Source organism: Semicossyphus pulcher, unplaced genomic scaffold (assembly GCF_022749685.1).
Source record: "Semicossyphus pulcher isolate SPU_LCO1_2020_fin unplaced genomic scaffold, fSemPul1.0.p SCAF_9, whole genome shotgun sequence".
In the NCBI taxonomy this organism is placed as follows: Eukaryota; Metazoa; Chordata; class Actinopteri; order Labriformes; family Labridae; genus Semicossyphus; species Semicossyphus pulcher.
Genome location: NW_027211770.1, coordinates 28,582,952 through 28,599,244, shown reverse-complemented (window position 1 = coordinate 28,599,244; position 16,293 = coordinate 28,582,952). Strand labels below are relative to the sequence as shown.

Genomic DNA, 16,293 nt, shown 5'->3' with positions numbered 1-16,293 from the left:
GCATCAAATAGCCAGTGATACACTAAACTGGTTTTTGCAACATAATCCAAAAGTTTGAAGGTTAAAAAGTAAGCTTGAATGAGCAACTGTTTGGCCTGTACAAACCCCACAATCTTTATGGATGGTGTAAGAGAGCAAAAACGTTTAATGTGATGTCTAATGAAGGTCCATGAATGAAACATTGTATTTTCAATAAGCACACACACTGCTGTCCTTTCATGAGTTGGATAGTTCAAGTACATTTTGATGTTTTAAAGTTTACAAACATGAAGTAAAAGTAAAAGTGATGCATGTATCCAATCAGTTCTAAAGAGAGTTCATTTTTATGATCGAGCAAAGACAAGCACCTGTTAATGTCCTCTGCGTAGGTTAAAGGCTGATTCAACAGGCGGGGAACTTTTCCTCCAACAAAAATCAAAGCAGGTTTAAAATGTATGTACAGATATTTTAACAAGGGTGGTGAAAACATGTATAGAGGTAAAGAAAATGTTGCTTCAACACTGCATCAAATGTTTTGATTCTTAAACAAACTATGTAGAGTTTTAATGAATAGTCTGTGAAGGTTCTCAATCATCCAGGTCATGGTAATTCTAACTGTGCATTCATACCAAACGCAAAGCGTTTAGTATAAATATTAAATATTCGCCTTGCATTACTCACTTGGAATTTGACCGCCGGATAAAAATTCCCGTTTACATAACAGGCCAATATTCGTCCTTCGCTCCCGGAATCGAGGAGAGGAAGCAGGGCTTATCTCCATGGTTTACCAACGCCATCAGGAGAATCTCGATGTTGATGGGCTTTCACTGCACTACATGATGCAAATTTGTCAAGGAAGTTAATTTTTTTCAACTCACGCAAATTCATGTCTACTCGCGTCAATGCATTGACTTTGTGTGGAATCTTGCCACAGATTTGCATTCGGTGTGAAAACACAGTAAGCTTCAAAGCCTTTTGGATTGAGCTTCAAATTCAATGAATAGTTTATGTGGTGCAGTGGTTAGCGCTGTCGCCTCACAGCTAGAAGGTTCATGGTTCGAATCCTGACTCAGACGTAGGGGGTCTTTCTGTGTAGAGTTTGCATGTTCCCCTGCTTCCTCCCACAGTTCAAAGACATGCTCGTCAGGTTCATTGGTGACTCTAAAATTGCCCGTAGGTGTGAGTGTGAGCGTGAAAGGTTGTCTGTCTCTATGTGTCAGCCCTGTGATTGACTGTCGATCAGTCCTCGCCCAATGACAGCTGGGATTGGCTCCTGCATCCCCGCGACCCTGAACAGGATAAGCGGTATAGAGAATGGATGGATGGATGGAGTTCACGTGCAAATCCCTGTCTGGTAGATAGAGTTGTAAACTACAGTATCTTCAGTGATTTGACTCTTTCACTCCAACGTACAAATATAAACTTAAACACAAAGAACACAAGTGCAACAACATGTTGCTCATAATATCACAATTTCTGGCAATATTTTCAATCAACTCTGGTACTGCAACACACATTGCAAGAACACATCCCGAGCATGCAGACTGACTGTCATTTCAGTCCTATATCTCCATGCAAGTTCATGCAGACTCAATGCATTAAATAAGCTGGGTAGATACTGATGAGGTCATTAGTAACTTAAACCAAACAACACATGGGATGCAGGACGCAGGGTCTCTGGTGTCAATGTTCTGTTCTTTGTACACCCAGCCACCCACTCCGACCTCCTCCCTTTGACCTTTGTGCTGTGTAAGGGTATCAGATTGCCAATGAATACTTGGAGGAAAGATGGATTCGCGCATGAAGGACTATTGCATCACCTAATCTTTTAGTGTGTCCGTTCAGAACAGCAACAAAGACTTCAGCCTTCAGATGTGGTTAGTGGAGGCTCGTTTGAAGCACACACCTTAACGGTGCACAGCCTCTTTCAAAGGCATCCAGCAGGTTACATTCATTCGCACACACCCATTATCGTTTCTTAAAACGATAAAACGAAAGTTAAAAAATGTCAGACACGGCGTCCCCAAATCAAAAGAAACCTTAAAAGGGAGTTTCAGATGTTCAAAAAAGCTAAGGCCTTTAATATAATCAAAGCTTCCTGCAAATCGTTTGACTAAACAGATACAGAACTCTGACATTATCTATTAGTGTTGATGTTATATTATTGCCTGAATACTGAAATAAACAAATATCAAACACAAACCACAAACAAACCACTGAAAATTGTTTTTCAGGTGATAAAAAAACATGGTTCTGTTGTGCCTGTTGGTTTTGCCACAGCTCCCTCCCTGTCTCCATGGATCCTGAGGATTAATGAAACCAGCTTCTCTTCCCTGCTCCAAAGAAAACAGGAGTGCACTTCTCTAGCTCCTCAAACAGCGTCTCCCCCTCTTCCTCCCCCCTCTCCCCTTGCAGGTGGCCCCGTTCGCTACTTTGAGCGAGGCTTCAGGGCTACGGAGGAATTCACATGTAAATAGGCTACTCGCTCTCAATAGACTGGGGGAAGAAAAATGAATCCCGTCATGATAACCTTGCATAATAAGCAGGCCGGGAGGATGCATACATTGCAATGGCCCCTTTTTATGTACACAATGGGATAAATCTTAAAACTCAGCAGAAAAAAAGATCTCTGGGGGTGAAGTTATGGGAAATTTAATATTAAAGTGTCATGGCCGTGCAGAAAAGGAGCTTTATGTATGCATTTTTAAATCTATCTCCTTCTACCAGCAGCTTTACATACAGTGTATCCATGTTTTGTTTGTGTCTGCTGTGAGAGGCTGTCAACAGTGTCCCCAAAGTTCAAGGTGAAAAAAGGCATTTCTACATTGTCTCACACACATGATCCCATATGCATGCACTTCCTGTTTCCCTTTTATCCCACACTTAGTCTCACCTCCTTTCCGAGCGTTATTCAAATTTCACTTTAATGAATCTCACTGGGAACCAAAGTCCCACCGTTCCACCAGATTAGCTTTCTTTCATTGCTGAATTTAAGTTCTCACTATCAGTTTTTTTACTCTTTCCCAAAAGAACACCAATAAAAAAACTCAACTCTAGCTCTTTGTTACTATTGTGGTTAAGACTCATGGGATATGTTGTTGTTGAATGCTAACAAATGAATAACTATTTTATCTTTGAGTAAAAATGAGACAGTTTTTGTCCATAATTAAAGATAAATGAGTTTCTGCTCAATATTGTGAGATCTAATCATCTCTCTGAATGTGTCATTTTAGATAATCTTTCAATACTGACAGTAAACAACTAGAGCAGCTGTTGATAAAAAGCAATGATAGAAAAAGTAAAATAATTGCGGACCAGGGGAAAGAAAATGGGGCACCATTATGTTTTGGCAACTTGAGACTGGACATCTCTATTGTTCAACCTTTACGCCACATTAGTGGCTGGTTCTGTTCAAGATGGCTTCCTCATCACTGCTATAAATGAAATAAAAGTGATTCAAAGCTTAATCCAAAAGGCAACTGGACGTCTCTTTTTGCCTTTCGGATTACGACTCATCAGTCGCACTTGTTACTACTCAATGCTGTCTCAGAGCAGACCATCATCATGGCTGCGTCCGTGCCAAGATAATACAGATACAATTCAGTGTCATACTCTTTGAACAGGTTATATAAATTGGCCAATGATATCAATATTAGACGGGCTACTAACACCTTGTCTTTACTCTTCATAAAGACCGGATACTACAGGTAAGAGTGCTGGATCTTGGGTAGAAAAAAAAGTGACTTGACTTGGGACTTGACTTGCCTTAACTAAGGACTCGACTTGACTTGACTTGATATAATCTGTGACTTGACTTGACTTGACTTCCCCAAGAAAAAATGACTTGAGACTTACTTGGGACTTGAGCAAAGATGACTTGGTCACAACACTGTGAAAAACACACACAGATGTGTGCTCTCTCTTCGGTCAACCAACAGAGCATGTCACAGAGAAAAACAAAACAAAAAACTAAGGTTCAACTTGAAGAATTTCACTTCGACTGAGGGGTCACAGACAGAGATTCGACTCATCGACTTTCAGGGGGCAGCCCTACTTTTTACCTACTTACAACATAGGCTAATTGCTATCATTGCTTTTATTTTTATTTAATTATTTCATTTATTTTTCTCTTAATTTGCATTGCTTATTGCTCGAAATGCCTCTGTTCCTGTTTTGTCAATTTTTGTTCTTTTGAACACCCTCGGTTTGGCCTCATTGTTGAAAGTTCCTTAAATCTGTTTTGTGCTCCGTAATCCTCCTGAGTTCCTGCCTTTGCTTTGTCTGTCAAAGCACTTTGTAAACATTCTGTTTTTAAAGGTGCTATATAAATAAAGTTATTATTATTATTATTATTATAATTGGCAGTTTGAGAAACTAGAGACTTGAGGCCCTCCCTCGGTTGACTCACCAGTACAACACTTTGCCTAAAAACTACAGTTGACAAGTCAACTACAACTCCCAGGAAGCACTGCAGAAATATCTAATCAAACAAGGCAAATTCTTTTGCATGCATTGTCATCAGAAAGTGGAAGCTTAAAAGTACAAATTCTGGGCCCCCAATCACCACAGCGTTCTGAAGTTGCTACGGCTACTGCTCCCATAGCAACAGTGACTGAGGCTCATGGGTATTGTAGTATGGTATTCTAGTATGGGTAGAGCCATTTGTTACATCAAACTGTGGCAAAAAGTTGAAATCCTTCAGACTGAAGAACCCAACATAGAATTTAAATCATCCATGAGACTCCTTGATCACTTGTGTTCCCATGTTGAGTGTTTATAGGGAGTGTCTTGGAGGAACTCTGAGGATATCATTATAAGAAAACTCTGTCATGGGAATTTACAGTGTGGAGAAATCCTTCTGCAACCAGCGGCTCCTCCCCACTCGCAGCTCTGTCATATGTTGTCGAAGTATCTCACACATGTTCACACAGCAGGACAGTTTGTACAGTATTCAGCTGCAGCCGCCCAACCTGGAAAATAACTGACAAACTGGATCCTGCCTGAGGCGAGAGCAGCTCCAGGACGGTATAAAAGCATTAATGAGTGGGAATCCTGGTACGCATGAGCTACTCCAAACAAGACATGCTGCATGAAGCGCTCTACTTTTATTTTGAGTTGGTTTGAGCGTTTGTGTGCCAAGCACACCATGTGAGGTTAATGGGTTAATGGATGGCCCCCGAGAGATTTATTCACCCTAATCCAACTTTCACTGAAGACTTTACAAGAACAGGAGCAGATAAGACCGAGACATGCGAGAAAAGTGACTAAGTAAAGCGATTATGGCAGTTTTAGTCTTTCCACATGGATTTAGATGTATTAAAAGGAATTATAAAAAATATTGCTGAAGACAGGTAATAGGATTTTTGAATTACAGGACCAATAACTTGTAGAATTATTTTGGCTTCAGCAGATCAAAAGAAATGACCTGAAGTGCACTACAAGCAGGGAAAGCAGGACAGGACATTTGAATTGATTTCCTCACTGAAAGCTGACCTGGCTTGCAAAGAAAAGGAAGCAGAATCAGGAAAAGTGTGAATATACCTTTGCCCTTTGAGTTTCCTTCCTTGGCAAACAAGTAAGAAAGAGGCACCTGGGTTTCCGAACACAAACACATGATTCATCAACATGTGACAAAACTGGGGCATTCTGGGAAGCTGCCAACCAACACTCAACGTTCAAACTCAGCCAGGACACTTGAGAGTCACTCGTCCTCGCTCTCTTTCCTCCTCTCTGCTTTTAAATGTCTGATAATGCCTTAAAAAATGGGGGTAAATGTATCAGAAAGTCAAGTGCATTCTGCTGTAGCCTTTAAGTCCTACAAATGTGTGAAAGCAGCGCTGAGGACACGTCTTTTCTATTTTTAAATGCAATAACCCCCCTGAGACACGGCACCAAAACCCCACAGCAAGGTCATAATTATCACATTTTAACTGGAACGGATATTTATGTGGGGAGGATGTTTGGCGATTCAGCCTGTGAGCAAAACAAAATTACCAATCTGCATCACACAGTTTATTTTAGACAGCCAGCTGCCACACTGGCCTGTTGGGATAACAGTCAATAATTGTTTCAAAGGAATGGCCGAGCAAATGGTGTTAATGCACGTGGCTGCTGCACATCCACCCAGCGGAGTCCTAAAATACTCCGTGATGGCCCCGGCTGCACGGTCTCCTGCCCCGGCCTGTTGTTCTGGGTTTGGCCTCCAGACTGGCCTGACAACATTTTCGAGCCCTGAGGAGCGCCTGTGTGCTCCGCAACGCATCAGTGCCTCAATTAACCCTTTGCACTCCAACAGATTACAGAGGGAAGACTTTTAAGATTTGTTTTACTTTGCAGACATCTGGATTGTTTCTGGACGGTCATATTAGGCTTCAATAATGTTCACTGTCGGGCTTTGGTATTTTTGGATATTAGAAATATTTTTACCTCTGTGTGTAAATAGTCAGCCCCTACACATCATGCAAATACTGCAACCAGGAAATTAAATTGGTGGCCGCCATCTGCCAAATACAAGGTAAATGGTTGCTGTGGTAGGTAAAGATTCAGGTCACCTGTCAACATGGCAGATACGTTTCACTTCTATTATTAAATGCTTTTGTTCTAAAGCATTTCTTACATCACGAATATACAGTGGAAATGAAATATATAATGTATCTTTTATATCGGTCATGAGTGAATGTTTACAGCTTTAAATTATTCTCCATACGTTTCAAAAGTGACAAACAAAACCACTGAACGTCCAGTAGAAGTGTTCAGTGATCTTAGTTAAAAAACTACTTCTAATGCAGCTCAGAATTTGCAGTCGATTTACAGAGAAGCAAAGACTATGACAAAGGAATGTCCTAGTTTTTAGTTCCCTGACAATACAGCTGCACACAATCATTTAAATGGACCTTCAGGTCTAAGGTGTGTTCCTGACTCAACACAAACATTACGCAGCAGCTAAAAATGTAACCATGGAAGGCCTTTCTGACGTGATCATTTAAAAAGGGAGGTTGGCTGACAATGTATTTGTTTTCAGACACACCTTGCATCACGTGCACGTGTCAGAGAAACAAATCCTGTAATGTCAGCTGTTTAGCAGCTCCACTGGGAGAACTTGTGGTTTAGTGGCCGCTTTAAGGGCATACTGACAGATGTTTTTACATAGTGCTTGTCCCAATAAGCATCGCGACAGACTCAAACATGCTCCTTAAAGCTCAAGTATGCTATCATGCATATGAATTGAAGGTTATAATCCTGAACATCTTTAAGTGCAGGCTTTCGAAATCCAAGCTCTTGAAAAACAAAGTAGACATAATAATACCCTCCAATGTCAACATTGCTCTAAATATGTTTTATTAAGCAAAACATAATGCATAACCTGTCTAATGACAATGTGGTCACTGTGGACCAACTACAGTAGCATCTGTTGTATTTTGCTCAAACATTTTTTTTTTAATCCAACACATATGCTCTATTCAAAAACTGTAAACTTCATACGAAGTGATAATCTAAAGTGCCTTTAAAAAATCAGAGATATAAGCCTGCAAACAAATCGATAATATTGCATGATAATACTTTTCTTTAACAAAGAAAGTCCAGTGTAAAAAAATTACAAATTATAACAATGTATAAAACAGTGAAATAAATCTGATGTATATCTCATTGCCCCTCTGGTGAAATATTGTTTATTCATTTACCAAATTTATCCTTCAACTAGTCAAAGCCTTCTCTTAAATAATTTTTGGTATTAATGTTTGGAACAGCCATTCATGAAACATACAGCATCCTTAACTTCTATCACCCTTCCAGCCCCCAGACCCTCAGTGCTTTAGAATCCATATAAAAACTCTTTATAAACATATCCACACATGTCTGAAACTTTCTCATCTTCATACTGTATTCCTTTTTATGCGTCACTTCCTGATCATCAGCATCATCACAAGACCAAGGCTGGGAATCCTACATCTCAATTTTTGGACTGATAAAACTCAGCATGATGAACCTGGACCTGCACCCAGGAGAGTATCCTTTGTTTCCTTCACATAAAAACAGCAGTCACAAGTCTTTCTCGTGAAAACTTTATCTCTTTTTCTTCTGCTGCCGGAGAACCTTTCTCCTTTTGAGGATCATGTCATGGAGTCTCTCCAGGCCCTCCCTTAGTCCGTCTCCTATGATAGCACAGGCTGGCTGCAGGTGCCAGGGGGTTGCAGGACCCAGTTCTTTCAGAGCCAACAATTTCTCAATTTCAGCGAGTCCCAAAGAGTGCCTCAAGTCCTGTTTGTTAGCTACCACAAGCAGAGGCACCCCCTGGTTCTCAGACGTCTTGGCGATTTTATGGAGCTCTGTCTTAGCCTCCTCCATGCGCTCCGCGTCCACAGAGTCCACCACGAATATGATGCCGTCCGTGCATCGTGTGTACGACTTCCACAGGGGGCGAAGCTTCTCCTGTCCGCCTACATCCCAGAAGTGGAAAGTCCCGGACCTGTGGCCGCCCAGAGAGAGCTTCACTTTCTCCGCATTGAAACCTTTGGTGGGCACCGTGTTCACAAACTCATTAAACTGCAGTCTGTACAGAACGGTGGTCTTCCCGGCAGAGTCCAGGCCGAGGATGGCGATGTGGAACGACTGGAAGAACGGGATGTTCGAGAGAAGGCTAGGTTGCTCTGACAATCCGTTCCCCATCTTTCCTCATGAGGAAGGATTGGTGATTTAGGAGATTTGGTCCAGTTGTTCGGCAATAATCCTCAGAGCTGATAATATTCCAGAATGTCTGCAGCGATGACCTAAAACCATATTTCACATGTTATTTTTGGTGGAACACAAGCTTAATGGCGCAGTAGCATTAAATGCAAGACTATGTAACTTTGATTGAACAGCCACTGAAGCCACAAGCGTCAATTATAGAATAATCGCACATTAAATTTCCCAAGATTGTCTTCATCCTGTTTTAAATCATCATTATCATCATTAGTTGAACTGTATGACCGAAAATGTTCGCCAAGAAGTAGAACAGGTAGAGAAAAGTCAACAAACTGAGTAATGTAACTTACATAACAATATCTATCAAAAGTTTGACAACTTAAGCCACCTTAAGCTTCTGGTCATACCAGACCAGGTGGGGCTTTGGCAGCAAAACACTAGGTGTACTGATTTGAACAGAAGTGCATGTTATCGCTTGTGTTATGTTCTCTTTTGAAAGTTACAAAGTCTCTCTTTAAAGCAGCATTTATTTACAATAACATTAAATCAAATAATTATGGTTAATGTGCTTTAAATGACTTTCTCATGCAACAATTTTCTGAGAAATGGGTGTTGACGTATGTGATGAGCAGTCAAATGGCGGTTGTCACTGATCTTTTTACTCAGTCAAAGTCCACAGTAGCACATCACGTATCATAAAACGTCTTTGAAAACCAGGAAAAGAGCCGTATACTATATCTGGTCTGATATCAAATAGCCAACCCAGCAAATTACCCAGCTGTAGCAGAGCCAAAGCATTATCTAAAGAATACTGACCGAAAATTACTTTTAATTAATCATTTTTTATAATATCAAGTCACACAATACACATTTTATTGCCAAATAAGATTTAGAAGTTCAGAATTGTGTGCTTATAGCCAACATAATGTAAGTTGAATCCAATCATTTCATATGGTGCAACTGTAGCGTTCCTATAAGGGCCTGGTTGCTTGAAATGTTTTAATATCTGTAAAATATAAAATTAAACTGTATAAGAAATAGATTCAGTGTCTATGTGTTAGTATTTTATCTGTATGAGATTGCACTGCATTTACAGAGGACTGACAAGCAGGTGAACAGATGCATTTTTATGTCCTCTCTGAAATTGGTTACCTACCTACCAGTCAGCAGAGAAAACATTCAATCGTATCCTCTCTGAACACAAACGCGTTCCTTTTCAGCGCCTACACAGCCTTAAATTCAACTCACTTTGGATATCCACCTCGTATATGTCGGCACAGACGACGGAAAATCCTTCCCAGAAACAGAAACACTCCCTGCTCTGTCCTCGGCGTCCCAGTGTGTGAATCTGCCACTGATGGCACTGCTGTCAGGCTGGCTCCACGCCCACACGAACACTGCGGACGCATGCGATTGGTGCATGGGCTCCCTTCTCTGTCAGCTGATTGGCTTAAACGGCTGTCAATCACGCGTCTGCCCGGGAACCAGGATCACCTGTTGCTCAGTCTGTCTGTCACACCATTTTACTTTTGACTGAATATTTAAACGTTTTTGAGCCGCAAACAGATAGTAGCCGATGTGTTTAAAGTTAGTTTCCTTTCTATTACGACTGGACAGGCAACAAAGGTATATTTCAGTTAAAACGTTGTTTATGTGTGTATGTCTATGTGTGTGTGTTTTAAACTGTCCAGAAATTACACTTTAACGTTTTCTTGACGTTTGTAAGACGTGTATTAGACCACCGAGTTGCAGATACAGGACTTTTGAAAAGCCTAAAACATACTTGTAAATGCCGTTTAAATTACAACCAGACCAGCTAGTGCACAACCTGAGGCTTCATTATCCCCCGAGGTGTTTTGTTGCCCATATTAAACAGTAAACGGACATCCAAATTGCATAGAAAACCCTTGGGAATAATCGTTGGACATGCTATCAGCCGCATCGGAGTAACAGTAAACGTTCGAAACGGTTAAAAGTAAAATTCAAACTTACCGTTGATTCAGCGCGTGAAGGCAGCGTGTTTTCGCTTTTTTCTCCCTCTCTCTCTCTCTCTCTCTCTGTGAGTGTGTGGGGCTCCACTGCTGCAACAGCACCGCCCCATCCATCCGCGTGTTTTTGTTTGAAATGATTGGTCAGGGGGCAGGAAAAGCACCACGCTGACTGCAGAAGCCCATCATGCATGAAGGATAACAAACAGTAAACGGCCTCCCAGCCACCGGCTTACATAAGCTGCCTCTGTTTCTGAACGGTTTCTGAACGATTATTTTAACACTGAGAGAGGGAATATAACACAACATTGGTCAGTGGTGAATAAAGTACTTACCTTACCTTCACTTAAGTAAAACTACAATTTTAAACCATGATATGATATGAAATTACATGTAAATGTTAGCTATTTATAGGAAAACAACAAAAGTATGACCACAAAGTGTGCATAAAGGGCAGCAAAATTTCCCCAGTTACTGATATATGACATTAAATAATTGTTTATGCTGATGCATTCATGTGTAATATGGATTTTACTGTTGTAACTGCTCCAGTTGCAGTTGATTCTTTATTACCCTTCTGGCATGAATCTATGCACAGTTTTTTTTTTACTGGAAATACTGGAAATTATCTACCTCATGTAAATTAACCCATCCGTTACATAATTACATATTTTCATCATATATATTTCAGCGTCGTTGCACCCCTCATATTTGCACTATTGTCTGTCGCAGGCTTGTAGATAGTAGTTTAATATTTAATGTTGAATGTAGGCTTACACATATTAGTTTAATCGTTTAATTTAATGTTTAAGTGTACATAGAGAGCAAAGTTTAACCGGAGTCAAATTCCTTGTACATGTACATACCTGGCTGCAGAATAATTCAACAGATTATTGAATTACAATGTGGCCAAGAATGTAATATCCAAATCGCAGAACCTGCTATTCTTTGATGAAGGTAATATGTGTGACAAAACAACATTATAATAAAGGACTGTAGTGAAATTTTAAAAAAAAATTATGACAATAATGACATTCTTCACATTCACGTCGCAATGAAATTTTGTCATTTGCAAATTAGCCCATCATATAGGCTACAGTTAGGTTGTTTAGTCCAATAGTTCCAGTGTATGCTATTTAGATTCTAAAACAGGTAACATGATCCATTTTAAGTCATTGTCTTTAAAATTACAGAAATTATATGATTAAAAGTTACAAAAACATTAAAAGCTTCAAATTATTTTTGTTTTTTTTTGCAATGTTAGACCAATTCTATACAGTTGTACCCTTCTTATCACAAAAAGGAGAGGGTAAGATGAGATCAACATCGGAAAAAAAATGGCATCCTGTGGCTCATGTGGTTTAATGCAGTGACTGAAATTCTTTTCATTTTATATTTAGACTGCAAGATATGCACAAAGTCACACATGACTCATTATACACACATGTGCAGCTATTTCAGATATGCTTCTAACATGTGCGGGCTTCACGTGTTTATCGTTCTTGGGGCACCGAATGAGCAGCTGTCAGTGAGGCAGTGGGCTTTATAATGTGCTGCGGTGACCTTCATGAACCTAAAGTCTGAGTCTTTAGTGCCATAAACTTAAGCTAACAGAATCTTTGAATATGTCCAGTTCATTTTTTACACTTCTTTGCATCTTTACTTGATTAGACTACACTATTTAAAGAAAGCCCAATATGCACATGTAATTAAAGTGAGTTTAAAATAAAGTTATGATCTATTTTCCCATGATCTTGAAAGCTTCTCCTCCACACGGTCCAAGAACGCGCTGTACGCTCCTCTTCTTCTTCTGTGTCTCTGTGAAAACGACATTCAATGTCAGTTTGAAATATACAGTACTTTGCTCCAAGTGTTGAAACTGTTGTCAATTGTAATTATCATCTTTTTCTATAACTAGAGGTAGGCTATATTCTGTAAAGTAGATGCTGAAACGCTGCTGCACTTACAGTAAAGGAAGCTGATTTTGGAGGCCAGGGCGTCTGAGGCAGTATGAGCCCCGCATCCCATCGGGGTTCTGCTGGTTTAAAGGTGTCCATCCTCGTTCTGGCATCCTTTGAACTGCAGTCTGACTCACATCTAGTTGTCCGAACTGGGAAAGAAAATATATTTAAATCAATGGTAAAGTTTTCAATTTACGGAAACAAATTTTGTTTAAGTGCAGGTCTTAATTTTTTTAGTGCAAACATTGACGCAAACTGCATTTGTTTCAATAAATGTTAAAGAAAGACATTAACTTACTAATGTCTAAGTGCTTTAATTTCAGTTTCAGGTTACCAGGATCTTTCTCATAGGTCGTCAGCATGTCGGGTAGGTCCTCATCAAGCTGAAATATGTGATGAAAAGCAAAATGTATTTATTTCATTTTTTTACTTTTGTGTTTATCACCATCTTGTGGTCAAACTAATCATTACAGGTTGCAGATGGTGTAAGAAGAATTTAAATCCTTTACTGAAGTTGAATTACTTCTATAACACTGACAAAATACACACCTAAATGTAAAAGTGCTGCATTGAAAACTTTACCTCAGTGAAGTATATAAGTTGTATCAGTAAAATGTACTTAAAGTATGAAACGTAATAGTACTTCCTCATACTAGGATCATTTTACAGCTCTGTTGTGTACAGTTAGCTCGTTATCTCATTTTGTGTTCAACAGAAGAAGGTATAAATTATATTTGTCTTCGCAGGTACACTCACCGGTCTGAAGTCATGTGGTTTTGGGTTCTTGTACGGCTCAGAAGGTAACTTCCCGGTCCTGACAAACATCAGCTCAGACTCCAGAGCTCCTGGAGGCCTGTACTTTGTGATGAACTGTGGAGGCTCTTTCCTCTGGTAATTCTCATGTAAAAGATTTGGTAGAAATATTCTAGTTCTTCTCTTTGTTTCACCAGGTTGACTTAAAGCTGGATGTGAATGCGTCTTTCTCTCTTTTTTTTGAGGAACTAAAAGAGATCTGTAGAGTTTAAGAGAGAAATCCGGTGGCTTGATGCTCCAGACGTCGTGTCGGCTCTCAGTCTCGGGGAGAGTGAACCATTTGCTTCTTGCAAAAGAAAGATCCTGACTTGCAGGGAATTGAACTTTATCTTCAAAGCGGATGGAGGTCAGTGGACGCATCAGATTGTATGAAGCCATTTTGACAAGTAAGGTGTCTGCTACTCCTGAAGCCATCTCCTGTCCTTTCACTTCTAGAGACTTACAAGTTTAGATCCACAGGTTGAGGTTAAACGGCAAAGCAGCAGACAGATAGACAAGAACTGATTACAGACACAACACATAAAAAGAGCTGCTTGGTAACGAGCGCCTTTAGCCTTCTTAACAAAAAGAATTAAGTTTAGTGGGCTGAGCTCAGTAGGACATTCAACAAAAGCAGGAACTAAGCAACAGCACAAACAAAGTGCCCTCTAAATACAATCATGGCTAATATCTTTGCACTGTAACAATCCATTCAAAGAAACTGGTGCAAGTTGAATATTTGTTTACAGATACGTGTATGTGGAGTATTTATTTTCCTATTGAAGACAATATTATTACGTTTACAGAAATTACCGAGTTTAGAGGTGACTTCTCTCTTTATGGGAACAACTTAGAACTCACGATCATCTGAAAGAAGTAAAGGGACCTACTAAAGACTATAATTAAGTACTTAACTCTGCAAATATACTGAACACCACTTGTTTAACATTTAACTATGCATCTGGTTTTATAATCTCCTAATATGTACTTTGATGCAAATCATACTCTTGAGTAACTAGCAATTAAAGCTTACAAGTAAATACAATATCTCCCTCTAAAATGTTGTGGAATTGAAAAGTTAAATAGACTCAACTAAAGTAATAGGACCTCAAATGTGTACTTAAGAAAAGCACTTGAGTAAATATACACAGTTAGTATCCACCCCTGTTGATGTGTATGATATCCTCAGTTCAAAAAATTGTAATGTCAGGATACTTCCACTAGATGGCAGCATAACTTTCAGATGTTAGGAGTCAGAGCTCAAACATGGATCCCATTTATTGTTACTTTAAGTTTTTTAACAGAAGCAGACACTTTTCTACCTGTTGTTGTTTACTTTACTTGACTTGTAAAGTTCAGACTGAGAAAATAAAATACTGAAAATAAAAAAGGATTTAGCCCACTTTGAGAGGCGTAAAGGCTGCTGTAAATTGGAATGAAAAAAGGTTAAGAGTTTGACACTTTACTTTGAAATTTGAAAGTACTGTTTGAAATAAACTGTCCCCAACTCAATGTATTACATCTGCCTCATGAAAGCTTACAGTAATCTCAAAAGGCAGGCCAAAACTTGGCATACAGAGATGATGCTTCTTCCAGATAAATGCTGCAATCGCCCTGGAAGAGAAAGCTGTTTAATGTCAGCCATTGCTACATAAGACATTTTTACTACTGATGAAACCTGCTTGAAAAGTAAAGAAAACAGTCTGTAAATTAGGATGTAGCCAAAAGTAAGCCATAGTTTTTACTATGCTAAACCTTTTTGTTATTTTACTTATTGTTAAAACTAAAAATTCATTTTAGAATTTAGTCTCCCTTAGTGATCGTATTGGACCACATGTGTTATGAGAGGCCATTACATTAGAAAAACAGTAACATCAGAGGTCAAAGCTGTGATTTACAGCCACACAGTAAGCAGAGGAGCTCCCCTTATGTAAACACTGATCTGTTGGCAGCAGGGTTTTTCCAGACAGTTGTTGCTGCAGTCACTTTGTTCGTACCGACTCGGACAGCTGACACAAGGGAGCAAAGGCAACAGGAAACTCGAGCCGAGACCAAACAGTGCCTGTGAAGGAGCTGACCTCTCTGCCCCTGTTAAACCATGAGCTGCCACCTTCAGAGGCTCCTCTCGACCTCTGGCCCCTCAGCTCTGTGTCTGAAAAACTCCGACCATTGTGTCCAGTGACATTTACAGCCACTGTGCAATCAGTAGTTTGGCTGAAACAATTACAGGAGCCTTTAGTCAGACGGGACAGCCTGAGATGCTGAAGTTGCCCTTTTAGTGGCCTCAGAGTCACCTCCATGTCACTCTGACGACATGATGGAGCCTAATTGCATTGTTGTTTGACCACTAAGAGAAAAAGTACCTCACATAAATCATGCTGGAACACAGAAGCTTGTAAATCATGGCTACGCAACTGCTGAAGGAAACTGAAACCAACTGAAACAGAGTATCCAAGACTAAGATGGGGAAGCTGCTGGCCTCATTTTTGGACTTTCTTGTAGTCCTGTCCAATGTCTGACTGTGTGTCAGGACCTCCATCTGTTTTTACTCTTGTTTGAGCAAAGTCACTGAGGCAAGAGCGGATCTTCAAGATTTTCAGATCAAAAGCTCTTCCTTCCTTTTCCTCTCTACTTTCGTTTCAGGTCAGACAGAAGAGGGCACACACTGTAAACATACGTATGATGTGATTAATAATGAAAAGCCATATATGTGGATAAATCACTACTTTTATGGTTGTTTTTGTTTTGTGTTTTATGTAATGATTAAGAGCCCAAACTTTTTTCTTTATCTTCCACATTTGCTTCAGCTTCTGTTGGTGATTCCCTATTTCCAAAGAGTAGGAAATCACAGTCCCCCAAACAGCAAAATGGTCCCAGATAAACAAAAG

General features: G+C 39.8%; 2 protein-coding genes across 5 annotated transcripts; both read right to left on the bottom strand.

Moving 5' to 3' along the window:
- Positions 1 to 7,308: 7,308 nt before the first annotated feature.
- arl4aa (ADP-ribosylation factor-like 4aa) lies at positions 7,309 to 10,722 on the bottom strand. Of its 4 annotated transcripts, none has more exons than XM_069655779.1 (2): positions 10,657 to 10,722; positions 7,309 to 8,747 (listed from the first exon to the last, which is right to left on the bottom strand). In XM_069655779.1, exon 2 carries the CDS (start codon positions 8,644 to 8,646, stop codon positions 8,044 to 8,046), a length of 603 nt encoding a protein of 200 aa, XP_069511880.1. In that variant the 5' UTR covers positions 8,647 to 8,747; positions 10,657 to 10,722; the 3' UTR covers positions 7,309 to 8,043. The 4 variants fall into 4 exon arrangements, with proteins under 4 accessions (XP_069511880.1, XP_069511877.1, XP_069511879.1 ...); XM_069655776.1 differs by lacking the exon at positions 10,657 to 10,722 and adding an exon at positions 9,913 to 9,995; XM_069655778.1 differs by lacking the exon at positions 10,657 to 10,722 and adding an exon at positions 9,821 to 9,989.
- Positions 10,723 to 12,383: 1,661 nt separating this feature from the next.
- On the bottom strand, positions 12,384 to 13,804 carry cunh7orf78 (chromosome unknown C7orf78 homolog). The gene is made up of 4 exons (XM_069656415.1): positions 13,370 to 13,804; positions 12,912 to 12,996; positions 12,620 to 12,738; positions 12,384 to 12,470 (listed from the first exon to the last, which is right to left on the bottom strand). Exons 1-4 carry the CDS (start codon positions 13,802 to 13,804, stop codon positions 12,384 to 12,386), a joined length of 726 nt encoding a protein of 241 aa, XP_069512516.1.
- Positions 13,805 to 16,293: the final 2,489 nt, after the last annotated feature.

Coding starts and splice junctions, on each gene's coding strand:
- arl4aa (XM_069655779.1), bottom strand. CDS start 8,646: ATGGGGAACGGATTGTCAGAGCAACCTAGCCTTCTCTCGAACATCCCG.
- cunh7orf78 (XM_069656415.1), bottom strand. CDS start 13,804: ATGGCTTCATACAATCTGATGCGTCCACTGACCTCCATCCGCTTTGAA. Junction 12,997..13,369: donor AACCACATGACTTCAGACCG/GTGAGTGTACCT, acceptor CACATATTTCAG/CTTGATGAGGACCTACCCGA. Junction 12,471..12,619: donor CAAAATCAGCTTCCTTTACT/GTAAGTGCAGCA, acceptor TCGTTTTCACAG/AGACACAGAAGAAGAAGAGG.